General features: G+C 42.9%; 1 protein-coding gene across 5 annotated transcripts in view; it reads right to left on the bottom strand.

The window, feature by feature from the left end:
- nectin1b (nectin cell adhesion molecule 1b) overlaps nt 1–18,020 on the bottom strand; it is a 541,045-nt gene that overhangs the window by 395,516 nt on the left and 127,509 nt on the right. For all 5 annotated transcript variants that reach the window (XM_072593457.1, XM_072593460.1, XM_072593459.1 and 2 more), the window contains exon 2: nt 13,498–13,848. In XM_072593457.1, the coding sequence (XP_072449558.1) occupies nt 13,498–13,848 (351 nt within the window). The remainder of the gene's footprint in view (nt 1–13,497; nt 13,849–18,020) is intronic.

Below are 18,020 nucleotides of genomic sequence, written 5' to 3'. Positions count from 1 at the left end.
GCCATTGGAGTGCCACAAGGATCAATGCTGGACCCTCTACTTTTCGTCATTTACATAAACGATTTGGATGTGAGCATAAGCGATACAGTTAGTAAGTTTGCAGAAGACACCAAAATTGGAGGTATAGTGGACAGTGAAGAGGGTTCCCACAGATTACAACAGGATCTTGACCCGATGGGCCAATGGGCTGAGAAGTGGCAGATGGAGTTTAATTCAGATAAATGTGAGGTGCTGCATTTTGGGAAAGCAAATCTTAGCAGGACTTATACACTTAATGGCAAGGTCCTAGGGAGTGTTGTTGAACAACGAGACCTTGGAGTGCAGGTTCATAGCTCCTTGAAAGTGGAGTCGCAGGTAGATAGGATAGTGAAGAAGGCATTTGGTATGCTTTCCTTTATTGGTCAGAGTATTGAGTACAGAAGTTGGGAGGTCATGTTGTGGCTGTACAGGACATTGGTTAGGCCACTGTTGGAATATTGCGTGCAATTCTGGTCTCATTCCTATCGGAAAGATGTTGTGAAACTTGAAAGGGTTCAGAAAAGATTTACAAGGATGTTGCCAGGGTTGGAGGATTTGAGCTATAGGGAGAGGCTGAATAGGCTGGGGTTGTTTTCCCTGGAGCGTCAGAGGCTAAGAGGTGACCTTATAGAGGTTTATAGAATCATGAGGGGCATGGATAGGGTAAATAGGCAAAGTCTTTTCCCTGGGGTGGGGAAGTCCAGAACTAGAGGGCATAGGTTTAGGGTGAGAGGGGAAAGATATAAAAGAGACATAAGGGGCAACTTTTTCACGCAGAGGGTGGTACGGGTATGGGATGAGCTGCCAGAGGAAGTGGTGGAGGCTAGTACAATTACAATGTTTAAAAGGCATCTAGATTGGTATATGAATAGGAAGGGTTTGGAGGGATATGGGCTGGGTGCTGGAACGTGGGACTAAATTGAGTTGGGATATCTGGTCGGCATGGACAGGTTCGACCAAAGGGTCTGTTTCCGTGCTGTACATCTCTATGACTTATGATATGCAAAATACAAGAAAGGACAGGACAGCAGTAGGGCTCGAGAGACGGAAAGGCAAAGGAACAGTCAGACAGAAAGAGTAAAACAAAACTATAGTCAATGGATGTACCTACTAGAGAAGGTGCAAAACTTGACTTACTCTTGGGAAATAAGGCAGGGCAGGTGACTCTAGGTGAGAATGGGGGAAGCACTTTGGGGCCAGTGACCATAATTGTATTAGTTTTAAAATAGTGATGGAACAGGATAGACCAGATTTAAAAGCTAAAGTTCTAAACTGGAGGAAGGCCAATTGTGATGGGATTAGGCAAGAACTTTCAAAAGCTGATTGAGCGCAGATGTTCGCAGGTAAAACGGGAAGCCTTCAGGAATGAGATAACGAGTGTCCAGACAGTCCAGAGACAGGATATTCCTGTTAGGGTGAAAGGAAAGGCTGGTAGTTATAGGGAATATGCTGGATGACTAAAGAAATTGAGGGTTTGGTTAAGAAAAAGAAGGAAGCATATGTCATATAGAACACAGAAGATAGAAAAGTACAGCATGGAACAGGCCCTTTGGCCCACGATGTTGTGCCAAAGTTTAATCCTAATGTAAAATATAACAATTTAACCTACACACCCCTCAATTCACAGCTATCCATGTGCATGTCCAACAGTCACTTAAATGTCCCCAATGACTCCGCTTCCACCACCACCGCTGGCAACGCATTCCATGCATTCACAACTCTGTGTGTAAAGAACCTTAAAACTATGATCTCTTGCACCAGTCAATCCTGCCGTGGGGAAAAGTCTCTGGCTATTGACTCTATTTATTCCTCTCATTATCTTGAATTCCTCAATCAGGTCTCTTTCTCTTTCTCCTTCTCTCCAGAGAGAAAACTCCGAGCTTACTCAACCTTTCTTCATAGGGCAAGCTCTCCAGTCCAGGCAGCATCCTAGTAAACCTTCTTTGCACCCTCTCCAAAATTTCTGTATCTTTCCTATAGTAGGGCGACCAGAACTGGATACAATATTCCAAATGTGGTCTCACCAGGGACTTGTAGAGCTGCAGCAAAACCTCGCGGCTCTTAAACTCGATCCCCCTGTTAATGAAAGCCAAATCACCATATGCTTTCTTAACAACCCTATCCACTTGGGTGGCAACTTTGAGGGATCTATGTACTTGCACACCCAGATCCCTCTGTTCCTCCACACTGCCAAGAATCCTGCCTTTATCCTATATTCAACAGTCGAGTTCGACCTTCCAAAATGCATCACTTCGCATTTATCCAGGTTGAACCTCATCTGCCATCCTGTCTATGTCACACTGCAGCCTGCAACAGCCCTCGATACTATCAACGACACCTCCAACCTTTGTGTCATCTGTAAATTTATTAAACCCACCCCTCAACCTCCTCATTCAAGTCATTTATAAAAACTGCAAAGAGCAGAGGCCCAAGAACAGAGCCCTGCGGGACCCCACTCAACACTGACCTCCAGGCAGAATACTTTCCATCTACAGCCATTCTCTGCCTTATGTCAGCCAGCCAATTCGGAATCCAGATAGCCAAATCTCCCTGTACTCTATACTTCCTGACTTTATGAATGAGCCTACCAGAAGGAACCTTATCAAATGCCTTGTTGAAGTCCATATAGGAGAAAGTGAGGACTGCAGATGCTGGAGGTCAGAGCTGAAAATGTGTTGCTGGAAAAGCGTAGCAGGTCAGGCAGCATCCAAGGAGCAGGAGATTCGACGTTTCGGGCATGAGCCGAAGAAGGGCTGAAGAAGGGCTCATGCCTGAAACGTCGATTCTCCTGCTCCTTGGATGCTGCCTGACCTGCTACGCTTTTCCAGCAACACATTTTCAGCTCTGAAGTCCATATACACCATATCCACTGCTCGACCTTCGTCGACCTGTCTTGTCACCTCCTCAAAGAACTCAATAAGATTTGTGAGGCATGACCTGCCCCTCACAAAGCCATGCTGACTGCCTTTAATCACACTATGCTTTGCCAAATAGTCATAAATCCTATCCCTCAGAATTCTTTCCAAAACTTTGCTGACCACAGACGTAAGACTGACTGGTCTGTGATTGCCAGTGATTTCCCTATTGCCCTTCTTGAAATGAGGAACAACATTCACCTCTTTCCAATCCTCTGGTACGACTCCCGTGGAGAGTGAGGAGGCAAATATCCTCGCCAGTAGCTTAGCAACCTCCTTTCTCACTTCCCGGAGCAGCCTAGGATAAATCTGGTCTGGCCCTGGGGACTTATCAATCTTAATGTTTTCCAAAGTTTCCAGCACATCAACTTCATCAATCTTGATCTGGTCAGGACTGTATCCCAGCTCCTCAAAGTTTTCATTCACAACAACCTCCCTTTCCTTAGCGAAAACTGAAGCAAAACCTCATTTAGGGCTTCCCATATCTGCTCAGACTCCACACACAAGTTCCCTACACTATCCCTGATCAACCCTATCTTCTCCCTAATCATTCTCTTATTCCTCGCGTATGAATAAAATGCCTTTGGGTTCTCCCTAATCTTTCTTGCCAAGCCTTTTTTGTGCCCCCTCCTGGCTCCTCTCTAGCAAGCCTATAATCCTCTAAAGCTGTGCTAGATCCTTGCTTCCTCCACCTTACGTAAGTTGCCTTCTTCCTTTTGACGAGAAGTTCCTCTGTCCTCATTAGATTAGATTAGATTAGATTAGATTACTTACAGTGTGGAAACAGGCCCTTCGGCCCAACAAGTCCACACCGCCCCGCCTAAGCGCAACCCACCCATACCACTACATTTACCCTTTACCTAACACTACGGGCAATTTAGCATGGCCAATTCACCTGACCTGCACATCTTTTTGGACTGTGGGAGGAAACCGCAACACCCGGAGGAAACCCACGCAGACACGGGGAGAATGTGCAAACTCCACACAGTTAGTCGCCTGAGGCGGGAATTGAACCCGGATCTCTGGCGCTGTGAGGCAGCAGTGCTAACCACTGTGCCACCGTGCCGCTCATCATCCAAGGTTCCTTAATCTTACCCCATCTTGCCTGTCTCAGAGGAACAAATTTGTGCATCACTCGCAACAACTGCTCCTTAAACAGTCTCCACGTGTCTGCTGTGCCCTTTCTGTGGAAGAATTGCTCCCAGTCTGTACTTCCCAAATCCTGTCTGATAGCATCTTAATTTCCTTTTCCCCGATTAAATACCTTCCCTCGGTAACTGCGCCTTTCCCTCTCCAAGGCTAAGGTAAATGTGCGGCAGCTGTGATCATTGCCAGGCATAGACAGGATAGATCGAGTGAATCCTTAGAAGAGTAGAAAGGTAGTAGGAGTATACTTAAGAGAGAAATCAGGAGGGCAAAAAGGGGAAATGAGATAGCTTTGGCAAGTAGAGTTAAGGAGAATCCAAAGGGTTTTTACAAACTCATTAAGGACAAAAGGGTAACTGGGGAGAGAATAGGGCCCCTCAAAGATCAGCAAGGAAGCCTTTGTATGGAGCCACAAGAGATGGGGGAGGTACTAAACGAATATTTTGCATCAGTTTTTACTGTGGAAAAGGACATGGATGATAATAGAATGTAGGGAAATATATGGTGACATCTTGAAAAATGGCCATATTATACAGGAGGAAGTGCTGGATGTCTTGAAACGGGTAAAGGTGGATAAATCCCCAGGAGCTGACCAGGTGTATGCTAGAACTCTGTGGGAATCTAGGGATGTGATTGCTGGTCCTCTTACTGAGATATTTCTATCATCGATTGTCACAGGTGAGGTGCCGGAAGACTGAAGGTTGGATAACGTGGTGCCACTGTTTAAGAAGGGCGGTAAGGACAAGCCAGGGAAATATAGACCAGTGAGCCTGACCTCGGTGGTGGGCAAGTTGGAGGGACTCCTGAGAGACAGGATGTACATGTCTTTGGAAAGGAAAGGACTGATTAGGGATAGTCAACATGGCTTTGTGCGTGGGAAATCATGTCTCACAAACTTGATTGAGTTTTTTGAAGAAGTAATAAGATTGATGAGGGCAGAGCAGTGGACGTGATCTATACGGTCTTCAGTAAGGCGTTCGACAAGGTTCCCCATGGGAGACTGTTTAGCAAGGTTAGATCTCATGGAATACAGGGAGAACTAGCCATTTGGATACAGAACTGGCTCAAAGGTAGAAGAGAGAGGGTGGTGGTGGAGGGTTGTTTTTCAGACTGGAGGCCTGTGACCAGTGGAGTGCCACAAGGATCGGTGCTGGGTCCACTACTTTTCATCATTTATATAAATGATTTGGATGCGAGCATAAGAGTATAATTAGTACGTTTGTAGATGACACCAAATTTGGAGGTGTAGTGGACAGCGAAGAAGGTCATCTCAGATTACAACAGGATCTTGACGAGATGGGCTAATGGGCTGAGAAATGGGAGAAGGAGCTTAATTTAGATAAATGTGAGGTACTGCATTTTGGGAAAGCAAATCTTAGCAGGACCTATACACTTAGTGGTAAGGTCCTGGGGAGTGTTGCTGAAGAAAGAGACCTTGGAGTGCAGATTCATAGCTCTTTGAAAGTGGAATCGCAGGTAGATAGGATAGTAAAGGTGTTTGGTATGCTTTCCTTTATTGGTCAGAGTATTGAGTACAGGAGTTGGGAGGTCATGTTGCAGCTGTACAGGACATTGGTTAGGCCACTGTTGGAATATTGCATTAAAAATCATACAACACCAGGTTATAGTCCAACAGGTTTAATTGGAAGCACTTGGTGCTACAGCCACCTGATGAAGGAGCAGCGCTCAGTAAGCTGGTACTTCCAAATAAACTTATTTGACTATAAACCGGTTTTTTTAGTGATTTATAACTTTGTACACCCCAGTCCAACACTGGCATCTCCAAATCAGGAATATTGTATGCAATTCTGGTGTCCTTCCTATTGGAAAGATGTTGTGAAACTTGAAAGGGTTCAGAAAAGATTTACAAGGGGTTGGAGGATTTGAGCTCGAGGGAGAGGTTGAACAGGCTGGGGCTGTTTTCCCTGGAGCGTCGGAGACTGAGGGGTGATCTTATAGAGGTTTGTAAAATCATGAGGGGCATGGATAGGGTAAATAGACAAAATCTTTTCCCTGGGGTCGGTGAGTCCAGAAATAGAGGGCATAGATTTAGGGTGAGAGGGGAAAGATATAAAAGAGACCTAAGGGGCAACTTTTTCACGCAGAAGGTGGTACGTGTATGGAATGAGCTGCTAGAGGAAGTGGTGGAGGCTGGTATAATTACAATATTTAAGAGGCATCTGGATGGGTATAAGAATAGGAAGGGTGTGGAGGGATATGGGCCAGATGCTGATAGGTGGGACTAGATTGGGTTAGGATATCTGATCGGCATGGACGAGTTGGACCGAAGGGTCTGTTTCCGAGCTGTACATCTCTATGACTCTAATGGGAATCAGAGGAAAATTGTTTGGAGTCATTCCTGACAGAGGAAGATGTCGTGGCTATTGGAGAGCATTCATCTCAATGATAGGACATCACTGCAGGAGTTCCTAATCAACCTGTTCAGACTTTGTGACTACATATGTTTGGAGCTGTTGAGGCTGGACTCCAGGCCTCCTGGCCCAGAGAAGGGGACGCTATCACTGCAGTGTCCTCGGCATAATCATCTTTAACTGCTTCATCCATGACCATCCCACCGATAAGGTCAAAAGTGGACTGAACAATGTTCAGCCCCAATCGTGACTCCTCACATACTGACGCAGTCCATGTCCAAATGAAGTAAGACCTGGACAATATCTTGGTTTGGGCTGGTTACGTTGTCGGGTACATTCACTGTCACACAAATGCCAGGCAAATTCCACTTCCAACAAAAGGGAATCTATATGGTTCCTTGGCATTAGATGGTACTACCATTGTTGAATCCCCCACTATCAACATCCTGGGGGTTAAGATTGGATAGAAGCTCAACTGGACTTAAATGTTGTGGCTACAAGGTCAGGCCAGAGTTTGGGAATCCTGCAGCAAGAGCTCACCTCCTGACTCCCCAGTGTCCACCGTCTACAAGGCAATAGTCAAGGATGTGATGGAATTCCTTCGACTTGCCTGGATGGGTGCAGCTCCAACAACACTCAAGAAAGTTGCCATCATCCGGGACAAAGCAGCCTGCTTGACTGGCACCACATCCACTCCCTCCACCGCTGATGCTCAGTGACAGCAGTGTGTATTACCTACAAGATGCACTGCAGAAATTCACCAAAGATCCTTAGTCAGCACTTCAAACCCATGACCACTTCCAACCAGAAGGACATGGGCAGCAGATACATAGGAACACTACTACCAGGAGGTTCCGCTCCAAACCATTCACCATCTTGACTTGGAAATACATTGCCATTCCTTCAGTGTCGCTGGGTCAAAATCTAGGCATTGTGGGTCTACCTACAGCACATGGATTGCAGCAGTTCAAGAAGGCAGCTCACCCCCACCTTCTCAAGGGACAACTAGGGATGGGCAATAAACGCTGGCTGAGTCAGCAGTGCCCATGCTCCATGAGTGAATTAACAAAGTAGAGTGGAGTGACAGAGCGAGAGACTTGAAGTGAGTTGACTGGCTGGGGGTAACGTTGGGCAGATAGACTGAGCTGAAAAGGTGACCATCAGTGGTTCCCAGTTTCTGAATCTGGGATCTGCAGTAGCAGATCCACATTCAGGCAAAAAGATTTTAAAATAATATCTCACTGGTTGAGACCTGGAACAATCCCATTCGGAGTAATCAGTCAGGAATTCAGGGCCCACATATTATTGAAACAATCTAATCCAACAGACTGGGCTTGGGCATTAAATCCTGTATTTGCATTTCAGCACAGGCCAAACTCCCACCAAGGGCACACTGGTTTTTGATGATTCAGATGGAGTGAGGCTAAATGTCTAGATGGAGGTGTCTCAATAAGCTGCATTGTCAACTGAAGATAAACTATGCTGCCACAACATTAAGAAAACAGCTTCTCAAAGGAAATAAATAATGGCCTCGAGTGTAATACTCACATTCCTGAGATAAATAAGAAAGGGCAGCAATTCTCCCGTGTAGATTTCAGAAAGAAATGGGGGAGACAGACTTATGACTAGATTCTATTAACAGGATCACAATTGGAGCAGGAAGCATGTCTTTGCATTTTTCTGTTTAAATTCTTTGAAATAATCTCCAAGGACTGATCTGCATGCACAGCACAAATGAGGAGCTGAGAAGCCAAGAGGCCCAAACCCAACCCGCCCCATCTCATTGTCATGCAAAACAAATGATTTATGGCCACCAGTTTCCTAATGAAAGACTAAATGTGTTTCCATCCTCTGACTGTGAACGAATGTCAGGATGCACTCTTCCGTGGATTATCTGTGTTTTGTTCTTAGCTACACTGCGGAGATGATTTGCTGCCGTGCTCCAACCAAGTGCCTGACTGTCCTTATTTTGGTTGATGTCAGATGCTGTTTTATAGTACAAGGCCTCAATCAGGGACCGATACAGACAGCTGCTTTCTCTCATTTGGCAGCTACAGTTATACAGATGACTTTTAAACACAATAGAATTTACAGCATAGAGACAGACCATCTGTCCACAAAACATCCAACGAACTGTAGGGATAGATTACCAATGGACAGGATTTGCAAAGCCAATTCAGGTGATGATCTGAGACAACCCTCCTCCCCCTCCATGTCAAACAAGTGTAAGTATCAGTCAGAGCTTGGTGGGTAGCAGTCTTGTCTGGGTTAAGTCCCACTTCAGGGTCTGGACAGAACAGTTAATGTGAACACTCCAATGCAATACTGAGGGACTGTCATACTGTCAGAGATACTATCTTTCAGATGAGACCTCAAACTAAAGCCCCAAACTGCCTCAGTGGATGAATATAAAAAATAGCACGGCCATCTTGAGGAAGAGCAGGGTAATCCTTGCTGGTGTTGTTCATCTCTCAAACAGCATTGCAGAAATAGGATTAGGTGAAGATTATCACAATGGTTTGTGTGGGATCTTACTGAACTCAGATTGACTCCTGCATTTCCTATATTCCAACAGAAATTAGACTGCAAAAGTACTTCATTGGCTCTAAGGTGGTGGCTGTGAAATGTACTATTCAAAACACAAGGTTTTCTTTTATTCGTAACGCTACAAATTGAAGGCAGTCTTCACTGAATTACTGCCCACACACACACACACAATCCTCTGGACTCTCTCACTGTATCACTCAGACACAGGAACCTTTCCCAGCTCCATCATTCACTGACAAAATATTGATTCAAGTGGCCTATTTTTTGTGCTTTCCCTATTGAGTTTAGTGAGAGAGAAACAAAGAAACAAACAAACAAAGTCATTTGCTGACCTGGATAAGGTGAGGACTGGAGGACTTCATGAATCTGAATGCATAACACGGTGTAGCTTACATACAACGTACATGATGCTGCTCTGTATAAATTGGTCAATGCAGGTTAATTCTGAACAGAACTTGTTTTTTGGGTTGGCTTAGGATCCTCTGTCATTACCAGTTAACAACTTTGACTGGAAACATTAAAAGTCACCCACCTTTTACCATCAATTTATAAATTGCACCAGAGCCAGTGCAAATTGATCAAGAAATGTGCATAGCTATAGTTGAAACTGCCAAGGTAATAATAACACACTCTGAAGAGAGGGAATAGAAACCTAACATTATAATTTACATTTACATGTTCCCTACAGCTGTTATTAGTGTCATATAAACAATGCAACTAATCTAATCTCAACAAGCGCAATATTTAAAAAGCACAAATAAATCATTTTCGTGTTGGAAAGACAGAGCGAGTGAGGAGGGGCAGAGAGAAGAGGTGGAGAAACGAAGGAACTGGGGAGGGCTGAGGGGATGAGAGAGACATCAGCACAGGTTGGGGGGGGTGGGAGGGAGGAGATATTAAGACAGAGAAGGGAACTGGAGGGAAAGTCAGTGAAGAAAATGGTGAGAGCAGTCAATTCACACATGGAGAGAGCAACACAGAGGCACTGACATAGTGGACTAGTCATCTAGAAACCCCATGATTGAGTAAAGTCAAACACACATTTAAAATGTTTAAGAGGTATTTAGCCAGACATATGAACAGGCAGGGAATAGCGGGATACGGACTGTGTGCAGGCAGACAGTATGAGTTTAGAATAGCATCACGGTCAGCACAAACACTGAAGGCTGGGGAGCCTGTTCCTTTGCAGTACTATTCTTTATTCTATGAGAAGGGAGGTGGAACACGCAAAAAAAACACTGAGAATAAGAAAGGGAGAGACATTAAAATGCACAGCAATTAAACACAGAGCAACACACACACACACAGGGACAGTGAAAGAGACATACAAACAACGAAGCAGAGCTGCCAGATGGAGAGAGACATAAACCATCAGCCGTAATCTGAACTGACATTCAAGTACAGCACAATCAATCACAATATAAAAAGAGGCAACATTAATGATGTCATCTCATTTTGCAGCATTTGTCACCAGAAAAGCAATGTTGATGGAAGAGAGGCTCAGATTGTACATTGACCAAGAAATCGGAAATGAAGATACATAGGTTAATGAAGCACGGGTTTCAGGTATTTTGGAGGAAGCAATGGCGTAGAGATTAATCTTCCCAGCCACATTCATCCACAGGACTAGATTTCCAGCCACATTCATCCACGGGACTACATTCTCAACCATATTCATCCACAGGACTAGATTCCCAGCCACATTCATCCACGGGACTAGATTTGGCATCCATTCTAAGAATCAACTCTAATGGTGTTGAGTGAAGCACAACATGACTGGAGCTGCACTGTTACACAGTGCGGATATTCTAGCACAAATCACTGCATGTCTTGAATGTTGTGCTGGTGGAGAATCTACTGCTGAAGGAGGAAATTCCCCTCTAAAAGAACATCTTCCAACAGCCACATTTTCAATGGTCATCCAAGCCTGGAGGTGGCAGCTCCAGAACAAGGTTACAACCGTGTGAGAAAGTGAGATGCAGAGACAATCATCTAATGGCAGGATTACACAGCTGTTCAATTGATTAAAACTGTTGTATACCAGGAATTCGGATACAGCATTTCTCGCCTGTATTTACAGTGATTAGAAGCAGGCGGACCTCACTGACTACAAGGTTGTTAATCTGGTCCAATCAGGAAAAAGGGGACTGTTAAGGGACAGTTCAGGGACTGCAAGCTGGCTGGCTACAACGGCTGTACTGTGCACAAATAAATAACAGTCAACTTGGTGAAGTGATACCAGCCTTTGTGCAGTTAGTTCAATGTTATAAAAGAAAGACCTGCACTCATAAAGCACTTACCCATAATAATTTACAGCGAATAGTGTAGCTACCTGTAGAAAATAACAAGCAGTCTGCACTCAGGAAGACCCAGTAAACAGTAAAGAAATAAGGAGTAAATCATCTGTTTTGTAATGTCGATTGAGAGGTCAATACATTTTTCCTGCTCCGCTTTGAAATAGTGCAATAGAATCTTTGGCCTTTGAAGGCCATAAGTTGTCCAAATCCACAAGAAAGGCCTCAGCTTAACATCTCATCTGTAAGGGGGCCTCACAATGTGATCAGAACTACACTGAAGTGTCTGTTTTGATTGCTGTGCTCAACTCCTAGACTAAGACTTCAATCCTCAACTTCAGCTTCCAAGCTCAGACCTACATAGCCAGGACAGACACTGGGAGAATTTTTCAGATCCTTCTATTCTATTCCTTCCATTCCTTCCTCGTGTATTTCTTCTAACCTGCCGTTAAATATGTTTACACCATCTGACCAACTGAACCAGTTCCATATTCTTGCCGTTCTTTGGGTTCCCGAATTGCTGATTGGATAAACAGTCACTAATAAATTCATGTTCCAACAGCTGGCCTGAGCTCCTTTCTAGCTTACCTTCACCAAATATGATCATTTCAGACTCCTTATTATGACCTGAGATGTTGTTCATGAAAATTAGATTTAGTAATGAGCTGTGTACAATGATCTGACCTGAGTTAAGTGACTCTGAATAAATACAGAGCCTGAGCACTGAGGAGAAATATAATTTACTGTTGGTTAGATTTTATCAAAAATTAAGTATTTGAAAAATATTCAATATTTAACTGAAGCCAATTAACACCAAATAAGGCAGCAATTATTGACAGTTCCAGAATCTCTCACACTGCAATAATCCAGGATAGTATCATCTATAATTGTTGCAAAATACTATGAACATTTTGCAGATTAGACAGCAGCCATGGAGATGGGGGAAAGTTGGGATGACCCTTTCATAAGAACTTTTGCCTTTCAGGCAATCTTTCCAATGAAACCGAAACATGCTGCTAGTTATCACACCCGTAACTATCTAATAACCATGTGTCACATCATTGTGGGAGTTGCTGACAAATGTAAATGGCCAAAGTGAATTGAAACATTGATATTAACGAGTAACTGTCAAGGACATGCACGCTGATGGTCTAGCTGAGTGTGTGTATTGATCTTTAGAGATGTGCTAAATAATTACAACTAAAATTTACAATGATTGTTGAAATGACACTGAACCTTTCTGAAGCATTCTCCCAGTGTCTGTCCTGGCTATGTAGGTCTGAGCTTGGAAGCTGAAGTTGAGGATTGAAGTCTTAGTCTAGGAGTTGAGCACAGCAATCAAAACAGACACTTCAGTGTAGTTCTGATCACATTGTGAGGCCCCCTTACAGATGAGATGTTAAGCGGAGGCCTTTCTTGTGGATTTGGACAACTTATGGCCTTCAAAGGCCAAAGATTCTATTGCACTATTTCAAAGAGGACCAGGGAAAATGTATTGACCCCTCAATCGACATTACAAAACAGATGATTTACTCCTTATTTCTTTACTGTTTACTGGGTCTTCCTGGGTGCAGCCTGAGGTCTGATGAAGAGGGATGTGAGAAACTCAAGTGCAGCATAAGCACTGGTATGAATGGTGTTGGCCAAACCATGTTTCTGTGCTCAACATACAAAGCAAATCCCAGTAATACATCCTTGCGTTGATAAAGACATATGTTTGTGGATGCTGTGTGGAAGTTGCACTGTAGGCCAACAACATGATTTGGGGGATGTGAGGACACTTTCATGTTGCAGTCAGAGCAAGTACTTCAGTATTTTGCTTGAACTGATATTGTTGAGAGGGTGGGACTCAGTGTTCACTTAACTCTCCATTACAAGGAAAAACGCAATTTTTGCAACACAGGCATGTTAGGGAGTAACCATATGGGTGCAGAACTGGAACCACGTGGACCTGTTAAGGAGGCCCATGGGTTTTCTTATTTGGCTTTTACATCAAACGAGTCTTGTGCTCAGTTTTACTGATTTTTATTCCAGACTTTCTTTCATAAACTGAATTCAAATAGCTCCAATAAACACATAAGACGTCAACTCAATGCCTGGATTATTAGTTAAGAGTTCAGGATTTCTAAGGGCAGTTCCCCCCACACACTGTAAACACCAGATAGAACATTATTTATAGAGTATCTGATTTAAATAAACACTTACCAAAAACTGTGAGATTAACCTGGCTCTCTCGATTTCCCGTCGGAAAGGTTGCAAACTCACAGATGTAGACACCTTCGTCTGACAGCTCTAAGTTGAACAACTGGATTGTTGCATCATCCAGTGATGGCTTCTTAAAAGACACCCTGCCTTTGTGGGGAGGCAAGACTGAGACCCCCATAGTTGGATGAAAAATAGCAATATTTTGCTTCGACCCATTGGTTGCCTTTTGCCATGTGACTTGAGTGATTTTGATGTTGGGATTGTTGTTTGTGAAGGTGCAGCTCAAAGTCACATTGGTTCCAATAAATCCAGACACACTGTCGTCCACAATCACCGTCTGGGCCTGAAAAACTACAACAATGTGATCTTATTACAAACTGGTCAATTATCTAATCAAAGATATCACATGCATACAGTCACTCAAAATATTGTAGCAATTTAAAAGAACGAACTTGTATCTGGTTTAGCACCTTTTACATTCCTGCGATGCCCAGAGTACTTCCCAGCCGATTTCACTTTGCAACTAGCTTTAACCAATCAAATCTCATCAATAGAAATCATAGGTTCAAGTATCCTGTTTTTTGGTGGTGTTGGTTGAAGAAAGTTAAAAATCACACAACACCAGGTTATAGTCCAACAGGTTTAATTGGACACACTAGCTTTCGGAGCGATGCTCCTTCATCAGGTGATAGTGGAAGGCTCGATCGTAACACAGAATTTATAGCAAAAACTTACAGTGTGATGTGACTGAAATTATACATTGAAAAATTGATTGTCTGTTAAGACTTTCATCTGTTAGAATACAGTGATAGTTTCACTTCTTTCATGTGTAAATCACAAAACCCTTTTTTTAAAAAAGTTGCATTCTCGGGTTAGCTGTTAACAATGGTGATAGCTAGACAATATGTTGAAGAACAAACATTGGCGAAGACACTGGGAAAACCCAGTTGTTCCTCTTCAAAAGTGTCATGGTATCTTTTGTGTCTACTTGTACTGGCTGACAGCTGGTTCAGACAAAGGCTAGCTTCTCAGAGAGTGGTACATTCCTTTAGATACTGCTCGGATATCTCAGCCTGCATAATGCAGTCCTATTCCGAGGATGGGATTTGAACATCGTATCTTCACAGGGACGAAGCGACAGTGTCACCCATCAAGCTACTTGCAACGGAAAATTATATTATAGATAAAAATACACACACACACACACACATTTTAATTTCATTATTGGAGGGTGACTCATGTCCCACAAGAGAATTTAACAATAAAAAAAAGGGGATTTAAAGACTAACTTGTAAGTATTTCAGGAGCCTTTTTATCTCCCATTCTTTCAAAGGACATAGACATCACCGGCTAGGATTTTTATTGATAGTCAGCTTATTGCTGTAGGCCGAACTGGTTAAGAATGGAAGATTTCCTTCACTAAAGGTCATTAGTGAATTACATTTTTTTTAAAAAGAAAAGCAACAATTGACATGGTCATCATTAGACTCTCAATACAGACTTTTATTAGGTTCAAGTTCCACTACCTGTGATAGCAGGATTCAAATCCAGGTTCTGGTCAGTGACAATATCACCATGGCAACACTTAGCCCCTGTTTAAGCATGTGTGAGTGAAGGAGTTCTTGGGGTGGTGATGTAAATTGGGTTGTGATGGGAGAGTTTTAAGGCAAAAAAAATGTTTGAGGAATATTACCTTATTTTCAGTTTAGAAGGATCAGGATTCTTGCTGTGTTTGGGTAAGAGCCCATAGATTAGAAAGCTGTTATTTTTGGTTTGCAGAAATATTGGTTGAAGTTAGATCTATCAAGCAGTTTCTCCTAGAGAAAGTTATTCAGAAAAGCTAGGAGAACATTACACAGTGTAACAATTTTAGTTAGAAAGCTTCAGAGTGGAAGTGTTTGTCTTGAATCCTGAAGAGTGTTTTGAAACGGAGAAAGTCTATAATCAGTTAAGTGACTAATCAAGGAAAGGGCTACCAGACTCTCAAGATTGAGAATTGGAAGAAATACTTAAATTAAACTGACAGCTCTCATAGAGGAGTGAAGTCTCTCTGGTGTCGGAGTTCTGTAACATAACGGTGCCAGCATAGATGGGATTTGATGTTGTCTGCGTTTCAAAATCATTCAAATTGTTTCAGATTTAAATAATTTACTTTATTCTATTTTATCAATTCTTTGCACAATTAAACCAAAATCTGCAGCACTGTGTGCCTGTATTTCAGTATACCTTGTTACAAAAAACAAAAAGAAACTATCAAGCTGTATTACTGTCTGAGTTGCCCAGCAGTGACCATAGCTGGTTCTCATAACACCATCTTCAGACAAGCATCTTACAAAATATGATCCATGGCGCTTCACAACCAGTTTGAGGGAGAGCCATGAGTAGGAGCACACACAGTCCAACATGTTAACTGTATGGTTCAGCCATTGCCGTGACGACAGGCAGCAGTCAGATAGACAACAAGTGTGCAATTATTTCCAATTCAGCAATGAGCCTGAAACCATTTTGTTCAAATGCCACTACAGCTGCTGCCCAATATACAAGCCTGGGCATTAACATCCATTTCTATGGCAAGCACATATATCTGGTGAATTAAACAACTGATGATTTGAACAGGTTCCAGCAACATTGCTCCACATTCCCTTTCAACCATCCTGAAAAATCCAAATGACCACAAACACAAAAGGACTTTTCTCCTATTGATTACCATGTTATTTACAGCACTCTGAATCATTTCAGCAGCAGATTATTAATCACTGAATACTGATTACAACTAATTATATAATGATGGACTATTACAATTCATTATTCAACACGATTACAATCACTCTACACGGTTATGTTTGTTTAACATATCTGATCAACTTTTACCAAGATTCCCTGTTGCTGTGAATACACAGAGGTGCAGCAACTAGGACGCGAAACCAAAGCAGATCGTGTGTAGTGTGAATCTTGTCCTTTTTAACATTTTAAATTGTGCATACATTATCCACAGCTGCTGCCTGTGACAGGTTTGTGATTTCGTTAGAAAGATCTAAGTGATTCCAAGTAGATTACTGCCTGATCCAAAAGCTACATTGTAGACAAATCAGGGTTACGCTATGAAAATCAACCTTTGTGTTTATATGCAACAAGCCCCTGGAGGTATATCACATTAATTAGCCCTCAGCCTGCCTTGGAGTCCAGTAATGAAATACTCAGATCAACAATGTATGCTCACAAGACAAAATTAATCTATTCTTGGAGCTGTGCGGCTGTTTTCTCCATGTTTCCAGGTAATTATTCATTATTTTTCATGCCAAGAGTTCCCTTATAACAGTGCACAGTAGGAATACCTCTGAGTGCTGGGCCTGAATTCCTAAACGTATTAAACCAATTACTGAGTAAAATAGCAATTTTTCAGAAGTTACATGGATAGACTGTGCAAGCTGGGCTAATTTTACAGTCTGAAATTAGTTTATAGGGATTCGGACAAGGTATGATAGATCTGTACACGTGCAGTTCTGTTAATAGTCACGCTCACCTGCAGTTCTGCGAATGTAATCCTTGCTTTCTCTGAAATGCTGAGAATTCTTAAAAGTATAGAAGTATTAATATACACCAGCTCTGCAGTCACTGAGATTAGAATCTGCCCCACTACAATAACCACAGCCCTACAGTGACAGATTTGTACCTTTTGTGTTTTTAATATATTGGCCCACCATGTTATTTACTGTTGATCAGTATGCATATTGTTTTCGAATCAATTCTCCTGGTTGTTACTTTTCCATTTGTTTCGGGGATGTGAGTATCCCTAACTGTTCCCAGGGAGATGTTGCTGAGTTGCAATCCATGTGGTGTAGATGGTCCTGGATCTTTAACCAGCACCAAGGAAGGAACAGTGACATAGCTTCAGGCCAGGACAGTATCCAGTTTGGAAGCATGTCTGTGCCCTTCCAGGCACTGGAAGTCACGCATTTGGAAGGCGCTATTGAAAGAAGCCTGGTGAGTTATCGCCCTGCATCTTGTGAAAAAAAACTCATCTCTAAACTCTTGATGCCTAGGTCTCAGCTCCCTCCTCTGTAACTTGATCATCAACTTCCTGACCTATAGGTCACAATCAGAAAGGATAGACGAGACCTCTTCCACCATAATCCTCAACACTGGTGCCCCGGGAAGGCTGCGTCCTCAACCCCTTACTATACTCCCTACACATTCATGACTGTGGCGTCAAATTCCACCCCAACTGCATTTACAAGTTTGCTGATGTCGTCAACATTGTAGGTCGGATCTCAAAAAACGATGGGACAGAATAAAGAGATTAGTTCACACAGCATTGCCCTTTGATGTGAAGGGCACAACTTATCACTGGCCACTTGGGTATTTCTTTTCGTGCTGTTGGAAAATGAATAAAGATTTGTACACTTGTGTCTTTTACTGTGTCTGACACCTACACACTCACATGACATGGGTGTGGTGGTGGGGGGGGGGGGGGGAGAGAAAGCGGTGATAAAGAGATTAGTGCTTAGTGGCATGGTGCAAAG

Source organism: Chiloscyllium punctatum, chromosome 23 (assembly GCF_047496795.1).
Source record: "Chiloscyllium punctatum isolate Juve2018m chromosome 23, sChiPun1.3, whole genome shotgun sequence".
Lineage (NCBI taxonomy): Eukaryota > Metazoa > Chordata > Chondrichthyes > Orectolobiformes > Hemiscylliidae > Chiloscyllium > Chiloscyllium punctatum.
This window is presented reverse-complemented; position numbering and strand designations above follow the sequence as displayed.